The sequence below is a fragment of the Brachyistius frenatus genome, unplaced genomic scaffold, assembly GCF_029030835.1.
Source record: "Brachyistius frenatus isolate BFR_SWC_R1_liver_20210118 unplaced genomic scaffold, ASM2903083v1 Contig_123, whole genome shotgun sequence".
NCBI classification, from domain to species: domain Eukaryota; kingdom Metazoa; phylum Chordata; class Actinopteri; family Embiotocidae; genus Brachyistius; species Brachyistius frenatus.
Window position 1 is genome coordinate 563921 of NW_027210722.1, and position 8838 is coordinate 572758.

Sequence of the window (8838 nt, forward strand, 5' to 3'; positions counted from 1 at the left end):
CTAAAGTGACAATAAGATTGGTGAAATAAAGTGAGATAAGAAGATAAAAATGAGGACAATCCATTAAAAAGATTAAAAGTTATAGTTAATCAGAAGGAAGAATAAAACATGAGACAGGATGGGTAAGAGGAATTAAAAGAATGTAAAAATAACTAAACGGATGCTAAAAGGTTTTAAAGTGTGGAGGAAATTAATAAAGAAAAGCAAATAGATAAACAGAAACGTTTCAAAGTGAGTATGATAAAATAAAGATATGTCTGAAAGCCATTAAAAGTAAGGTTGAAGAGGTGGGTTTTCAATCTTGTCTTACATCTCATGTTAATATGGTGGAAGTCAGTGAAAATGTGTGAATGCGGATGATAAAATGCAGAACTGGTTGGACTGTGACAGACTCCACCTCTAGGATATACAAATTTCAATATAAGTCAGATGGACCAGAACAGGCTGTTAACAGTTCAGGTAAAGTATCAGAGGTTTGTATTCAGTATTTGTGTCAACTTCTTCAAAGTAATTTAAAAGTATTGGTCAGTTTGAGTACGTTTCAGGTCGGCCTTATTGAACGTGTCCATGCATGTCTCCGATTTTATTCCGTCCCCACAGATGGCAGGACTGTGGACACTCGTGGTCCTGTTCTGGACGTGGACTCCCCCGTGTCTTCCCTCCGGCGTCACCTTCATCGGATCACCTCGGGAGTGTAAGAAGGCTCACTTCGTCCCCGGTTACAATCTCGGTGGAGACGGCTTCGACATCGTCACCATGGAGAGGAAAGGAGCCTCCGTCATCGACACCGAAACCTGGAAGCTCGGAAACGGCATGTGCCGGCTGTACAAGAACAGCTACATGAACGAGAAGCAGAAGGTCCCGGTGTCCGTGGTGAACTGGAGAGTCCTCCCACAGTGCAGCTTGAAGATCAACAGTGTCGTCTATAATTCTGCTGAAACCTTTGCCAATGCTTCCACATCAGCGGTGACCAACGACTGGAGAAACGGCCTGAATCTGCCTGCGGTCCCGGCTGACGCTTTCAGTCCGGTTTACGGAGGTTCCCGCTCCAAAGAGTGTTCCTTCGCTATTCAAAAGTCAAAAAACGACCGGTACACCTTCTTCAGACACTCCATCTCCTGTAACGTCTACAGGTGAGTGTGCGTCTTCTTCTTATTAATCAACACAAAGTATAAACCTGACTAATCCATCCGATCCGTGTCCTTCACAGCTACAAACTGGCATTGAATTCTCCTCTGAGTCACGAGTTCGAATCGGCCGTGAACTCCCTTCCCTCGTATTCAAATAAAACAGAGTCTCAGTATCGCAGTTTGATTGACACGTACGGGACACATTACATCACGCGGGTGTTTCTGGGAGGAGAAATAAAGGCCGTCACCGCCATTGGTACCTGCAAGGCGACACTGAGAGGGCTGTCGGCGACAGAAATCAGCGACTGCTTGTTGGTCGAGGCCTCGGCCGACTTCGCTCACCCCAAAAGCGTCAGGACGATGAAGGAGTTTTGTGATGCGAAGAAGAAGAAGCTCTCCGTCCCCAGTTTCAGCAGAATGTTTAATGAGCGGAGCACGGAGGTGACCGGTGGAAACATCGACGGAGCTGACATCCTCTTCAAAAGTCAGTCGAACCCCGCCGTGTACAAGCGCTGGATAGATTCTCTGAAAACCACCACCGGCGTGGTCCGATACAGCCTGAAGCCGCTGCACGCCATCCTGCCCTACGCTCATCTCGCCCGGGCCGGACTGAAGCAGGAGGTGGAGAATTACATCAAGAGAAACGCCGTGCTGAAGAAGTGTTCGGAAAGCTGTAAGATCGGCCAGCGGTCCAGCAAAAGGGATCCGTGTGCTTGCGTGTGCCACGAAAACCCCAACTTGAAGTACAACTGCTGCCCTGCCGCGTACGGTCTCGCCACGCTGACGGTGTTCAAGCTCTACGCCAAGGATCTGTACGGGGACATTCTGACTCACACGGACGGCTGGGTGGAGGTTAAATACGGCAACCAGAAAATGCGCACCGCCGCTATAGACAACAACAATAACCCCAGATGGCCGGAGACGTTCCATTTCGGACCCATCCAACTGAGCGACACCAAACTCAACTTCACGGTTTACGACCAAGACATGTTGAGCACCGAACAACTCGGCCGGTGTTCCATCGACCTGCGACAGGGAAACGTGTCGGGCAGCTGCATGTTCAAACACGGGACCTTCTTCTATTCGTACGCCGTGAACTGTGCTCCGAGTCTCGGTGGTCTGCAGTGTCAGAATTACATCCCCACGCCTGACGTAGGCTTTCTGACCGCAAGCTCCGACAGCAGGAAGTGGGGCGTCATTGGAAAGTCAGGAAGGATGCTGGAGGATGTAGGATGGATGGACGATAATAAAATGTGATTTTGAATGTGGATTTGGATCAATTAAAAAGATTAAGTAATTGAAACTAAATGTGACTGTATGTCCTGCTGTCAGTTTACATTGTGTCCAAATAAAAAAAAAAAGAAAAGAAAAGAGATTCAACAATAAACCAAAATTAGAAAGGTTAATTTAAATGAACAAACTCATAAGTTTCAGCTCTGAATGAGAAAAACTTTTTTTTTTTTATTGCACTATTTGTTTTGCTTTTCAACTTTTACTGTCATTATTAAATACAAAAACAATTTCTGCTCAAATTTCTTCACATTTTTGTGAGAAACTGCTGATTCAGTTTTTATCTTTCTTTCTTTGCATCATGTATTTTACTTAATCTGCCATTAAAGCATCAACAAAGACAAAACTGGTCTCTGTGTCATTTTATTTCCATTTTTTAATAAACATCTTGCACTTTTGTAGTTTACATCCAAGTCTTGAGTATACATGTAATTGCACAAGCATGCACACATCATCTGTGTTAACAGTAATAGCTCTTGTTTATTGAAATTATTAAGATATGATTAACACGTAATGTGTAGTCTATATTTTTTTCATAAGCTTCCTTTTAATCATAATACGCAGAAGAGTTATCCAAAATATAGTTTCCTGAGGTCAGATGCGAGATGGATTTTTATCCTCCTACCAACTACAACTGATCCTGGTCATAAAGGAGGAGGTAAAAAGGGTGGAAAAAGTAAAGAAAAAAGTATAAATATTATTGTAAATCTTCTCTAAAGAACCTTCTTCTGCTTTTTTGCCTTCTTCTTTGCCCTCTCAACGTGAGGTGAAATAATTTAAAATGTGTGAATGCAGTTTGTCAAATATAAAACTTGTCAAAATCTAACTGACAAAAGATGCCTTTTAAACATCAATACCACAGATACAGAAGTGATCGCATGTTAAGCACCAAGTTCTCTGTTGTTTTCTGTCAGTTTACTTTGCTTCTCGTTTTATTTTGGTCTCTCATCCTCTCTTGACTTCCTGCCGTCATGTCTGGTTTCTGACTCACATTTGAACTTTCCAATTTAATCTGATTTAAATCCTTTTTGTAATTTTACTACTTTAAATATTCACTCTATTTGTGTCACATTAGATGAGGATGAAGAAGTTTTTTTGTGGCTTCAAACATTGTTGTTGTTAACAGTTAAATCATCATTTTAAACCCGTGCACAAGGTTTTTCTTATGTAATAAATTACCAGTTAAAAATAACAGTTAATCTGGACCTGAATATAAATTAAACTGACTAAAACTAGACAATAATGTCATCCCTGCTTATTATTACGACTGCAAGTGCTTTTAGTTTAATCACAGACTGTATATAAAAGTGTTTGTAGCTTCTGGCTCCAAAAAATGAGGCCTATGTGGAAGTTCCTTAAACTGTAAGAGTGTCACTAGAGGTTGGCTCCAAAAAGTGCCAATTTCCATCGACTCCTCATAAAATCAAATACAAAGTTAGTAATTTTTTTTCCACAAATAAATATGGTGCTTTTAGCTAACGCCGCTCCTTCTCATTCGTTTTCTGGCGGTCCATTTGAAATTAATCCCGTCATTAATTAGAAAATGAGCTTCAAAAAGACATGTTTTTGGGGGCGTGTCTGTTTGATTGACAGGCCTGTGGTGCAGTGAGGTTACAGCTATCGGTGGGCGGGACGTAGTATCGTGCAGGTTTCCAATCAGATCAGTCAGATCCACCGCTGGCTCCTCCCCCCAGCTCGTCCGAATATGGTCACTTCCTGCTCCAAACCGCTCCGAACTATCAAGATGGCGACGGACAAAATCCGAACTGGAGGTTTCGTAACGGCCGTTCACAAACAGACGGGGTGACGTCACCGCTCCCTGACACTCGAGTTTAATACAAACACACTGATTCCCTCCGAGGTGATTGAAAACTAACAGACACAGCGGAGGGAATGAAATCGATACCGTAAACACATCGATCATTATAAGACATGAAGACTGGATCCACATCAGCATTCAGATCCACGCCGGCTATCAAACAATGACCCCTTTACCAGCAGCCCTTCTACAGCCCCCCCCCCCTCCGGCTTTCCAAAACAGGTCATCTCAGTTCTTCAACTTGACAGTCTCCTGCTGGTCGGGCTTATCCACACCCCATTCCTTTCTCCTTCCCTCGCTCTCAGAAGAAAGGAGACAGAGATGGGGGGGGGGGGGGATTTGCCTCTCGGTAGGTAGCTGTTTTATGTGTAGCATATGAAAAAAAAAAAAAAAAAAAGGAGAGGTTTTTCTGGTGAGGCTTGGCAAAGAGAGCCGGGAGCCCCGCTCGAGGAGCAGCGGGTCTTAGGGCTGGATGATTTGTTTGGAGAAGCCCTCGCTAACCAAAAAGGAGGATTAGCTGCACGCGGGTTCCCATGGAACCGAGGAGAGGCGGAGAGGCCGGTTGGAGGCTGCCACACCCACGCAGGACGACTCGCACGCACAGCAACACGCATGCACAGAAGAATCTGCACCTGTCTTGAACGTACGTTCAACATGTGCACAGGAACAATGAGACTACAGCAGTAGTGCGTCGGCTGGTTTTGCCGAAAACTCAACAATGGGCGGACAGTAACAAGGTCATCAAATATTTGACAAAAATTACAGACCAAATTGTATAGTTATTGAAATGTGGTGTTTTAAAAATCGGAATTGATTGATGATAGGGATGCAAAATGAAGTTGAGATTTGGAGGAATTGAAGACCAAAAGGCCCTCCGGTTCTTCTCATCTTCTACTTTAATAACTGGTGGCGTGATAATGAGCCATGATAAAATCACGGACCGCGGCGACGGCAGGAAGTCGGCTGCCCGCTGCGTGAAGGTAACCAGCGCGTCGAGCAGCGAACAGCTGTCCAATTGCAAAAGACATCAAGAAAAAAAATACCTTTTTCTGCCCAAGATGAAGAGTGAGTGCAGGATGTTCAAATAGCATGCTATAATTCTTTTATGTCACCTGAAATATGGGAACCATGTCGCCACAAAAAGTCCCATTTCTCCTTTCTGCTGCAGTTCTGCAGGCATGAAACTCCAACATTTTTTGGAGAAGATTTGGTTTCAACTACAGACTGGATATAAAAGTGAACATAGCTCCAGGCTCCCAAAAATGAGGCCGATGTGGAAGTGCCTTAAACTGCAATGCCACTGAGTGCCACTCGAGGTTGGCTCCAAAAAACCTCCGGCTCCACGGACTAGAGTTATTTAGGGCCCGAGCACCGATGGTGCGAAAGCCCTATTGTTATCCAAGTGATTATTATGATTCTCCGTAAACAACTGCATTTTTTTGAGGCTTTATCATATTCTAAAAACTCATGAAAGTTGGTACACCCGTCTCTCCCGTGGAGTCGCGAGTGGGCGTGGCCAAATGGCTCGCTGGCGCCCCCTAAGCAGATGCCCCGGCGGCTCCATTTACCTACATGCACGAAATTCGGTGGACATGTGTATCACACCTAGACGTACAAAAAAGTTACGTTGCACCATTACGTCAACTCAACAGGAAGTCCGCCATTTGGAATTTAGTTGCCATTTTTGGCGATTCGCACATGTTGTACTTTAACAAACTCCTCCTTCAGATTTTGTCGGACCGACTTGAAATTGAGTCTGTGCCCTCTTAACATGTTTAGAATTAAAAGTTATCATAAGAACAGTCCCTTCAAATAAGCTCAAAAAAGACTTGTTTTTGGAGGCGTGTCTGTTTGATTGATAGGCTCCTCCCCCAGCTCCTCCAGATATGCTCACTTCCTGCTCCAAACCGCTCCGAACTGGCAAAATGGCGACAGACAAATTCCGAAATTGAGGCTTTCATAACGGCCGATAAAACCAACGGGATGTTGAAATATAACAGGTGAATTTGAGCAAATTGTTGAACAAAGACAAGAGATTTGAGTTGAAAACACGTGAGATTTAAGTTTAAGTTGGTGTTTTTCATGTAAAACCTTTTCAACGTCTCACAAGAAAAAGAACAAGTGTAGTGAATAAGATTAATGACTGAAGAACTCCATGAAGTTGGTTGTGTTTGTGTTTCTGTGAATAGACCCGTGCCTTTTTTTTTTTTAAGTCTTAGTAACAATTCCTGTTATATGACAAGTCCTGTTATTTCGCTGTCCTTTGTGAAGACAAATTGTCCTCGCATTTAACATCTCATTGACACGCTGACCGCCAGAACAAGTTCCCTTTATCTCCTGACTGCACCCAGCGAAGTCACATGCGTCGAGTCGAGGAAATAAAACAACGTAAAGATTTATTCGTCGGTTTCTTGTGCGTCACCACCTCACACTCACCAGAATTTCACATTCAGAAGCCATTAATCATGGTAAAAAACTAAAATCTGCTTTCTATTTGCACTGTAATGTGTTTTTGGAGTGTTCTCGTGGCCAAGTGGTTCAGACACCCTGTCATGTTTTCCATCTGCAAAACTTCGATGGATCTCCTCTCTTCGTATCTCAGCTGCACATAATAAATAAAGATCAAATTTGAGAGATGTCTTTAGATTAAAATAAACCTCCTTTTTCCTTTCTTTTCACAAAATTCACTTTGCTTCAGCTTCTCAAATGGATATTTGCAGCTTTAGTTAGTTAACTAAACTCACTTTTATTTGTAAAGCACCTTTCATTCAACAATGCATCCTAAGGTGCTTCACAGAGCACATAAATACATAAAACACACAAATAAAAACAATGCAAAAATAATTCAATTCTAAAACATCGATTAAAACAATAAAACCCAATAAAAAGCCAATCATAAAATAAAACAATAATGCCTCAATTAGATTTAAAAAAAAAAAAGTTTTCTTTTTAAAATGTTGAGTCTTACATTTCCACTGCAATAAATTAAGACGTCTTTAGGTTGGAGGCTGTTGGAGGAACATTATTCACACTTTTTGACATTTACATGCAAAATGATGGATGAAAGTAATTGTTAGTTGTGACCCATTTTCACACATTTACATCGATCTATTTTATTTTCGTTTAGACAATCTTTTGCTTGAGAAACTCCATCGTCTGCAGAGATGAGAAGTTTTTTCATGTACCGCAAAGGCGAGTGTCCCGCCGCCTCGTCTGAGTTGTACCACGCGTCACGAGCATCACGAATCCCGCCACAGATTCACACTTTCACGACCTGTTAGCAGGACGAGGACGAACACGCCGAGCGTTCATGAGCTGCAGCTGCTGCCATCTGCTGGCCAAACGTGAAATATTCCACTTTCACGAGCGACATCAAAAATTAGAGCATTCGCTGGTTTTTATGAAGCAGAAACGTCTTATGTTTCATCATTTGCAAAACAATAAAAGCAACAATTAACACTTGAGCCACAAAATGAACCGGGAATTGTTCTCGTCTCGCAGGAAAATTGAGTGTTTTTCCTTCTTCCTTCAAGAAGGTTCGTAGCTTTTGCAGGTGACTCCTTCCTTTCCGCTACTGGAACACGGCCTTTAAATCACTCGCGCAACAATCACGGAAATCATCAGCGAGTGTCTGCTCAGCGTTACTCCTTCAGTCATTTTAAACATCTCTTCTTTGTACTTGTGGTGCAGGGATTATGGTAAAGCCTGTCACCTGTTGCAGAAGCCTTTTCACACTCAGTGACGGCTCGTGTGCGCGGGCGCTTTCAAGCGCTCCGAAGACGAAGACGTTACGCTCAAACCCCTCGGTTTTTTTTTTTTTCTGACATGTGTGGGTTATGTGACTGAATTAGTGTGGCTCGCGCGTCCTTCGCCGGCGGACCCCCCACGGCGATATCACCGTCGAGGCAGCTGCCGTGACGACCGCCCCTCCCTGCATCCACTCACTCACCCAGTTGCTGCAGGATGCCCGCGGCAACCTGGGAAACCTCCGGTCCCTTTCATCTCGCCGGCACCCCACCCCCTCCCCCTCCCCCACCCCGGTGCGCGGGATCGAACAACTGGCAGCGCCGCTGTCGACACCTCCCCGAAACATGCCGCGGACAGCTCGGCTCACATTTGTGGCAAACATAGCGCAGATTAGCGTGCCGGCGGTTCCCTTCCTTAGCGCGTGCTAAGTCGAGGGCGTACCACGCGAGAGCCAGCTGTCAAGTGGAGGGAATTCCTGGTCGCTCCGTCGAAGGTCGCCGCTCCCACCGTTCGGAGCAACGGCGCTGGTGTTAACTCGGCACCGCTAACGGTTTAGCTCGGACGTCCCGGCGTGTCCGGGGGAGCGTTGACCGCTGCTTTGCTTTCAGGCGGCCGGGGCTGCAGCGTGCGATTGTCGCCTGTCACGCAACGCGGGGGGGGGAGGGGGGGGGTTTGACGACGACGAGGTCACGGGGAAACCAGCTGTTTAATAGAAGTGGTACAAAAGACACAGGACTTCAAGGTGACGCCGGAAGATGGCGGTATAGGTAGAAGTTTCAATGAGCTCCGTGGAATGTATTTTTTATGTGCTGGTACATAAATACGAGGCCGGAGTTCCTTAGTTACACCCGT

At 44.6% G+C, this 8838-nt stretch overlaps 1 protein-coding gene across 1 annotated transcript; it reads left to right on the plus strand.

The window, feature by feature from the left end:
• Positions 1–600: 600 nt before the first annotated feature.
• On the plus strand, positions 601–2651 carry LOC138629874 (perforin-1-like). The gene is made up of 2 exons (XM_069713851.1): positions 601–1133; positions 1211–2651. Exons 1-2 carry the CDS (start codon positions 601–603, stop codon positions 2385–2387), a joined length of 1710 nt encoding a protein of 569 aa, XP_069569952.1. The 3' UTR covers positions 2388–2651.
• The last annotated feature ends 6187 nt before the right edge of the window (positions 2652–8838 follow it).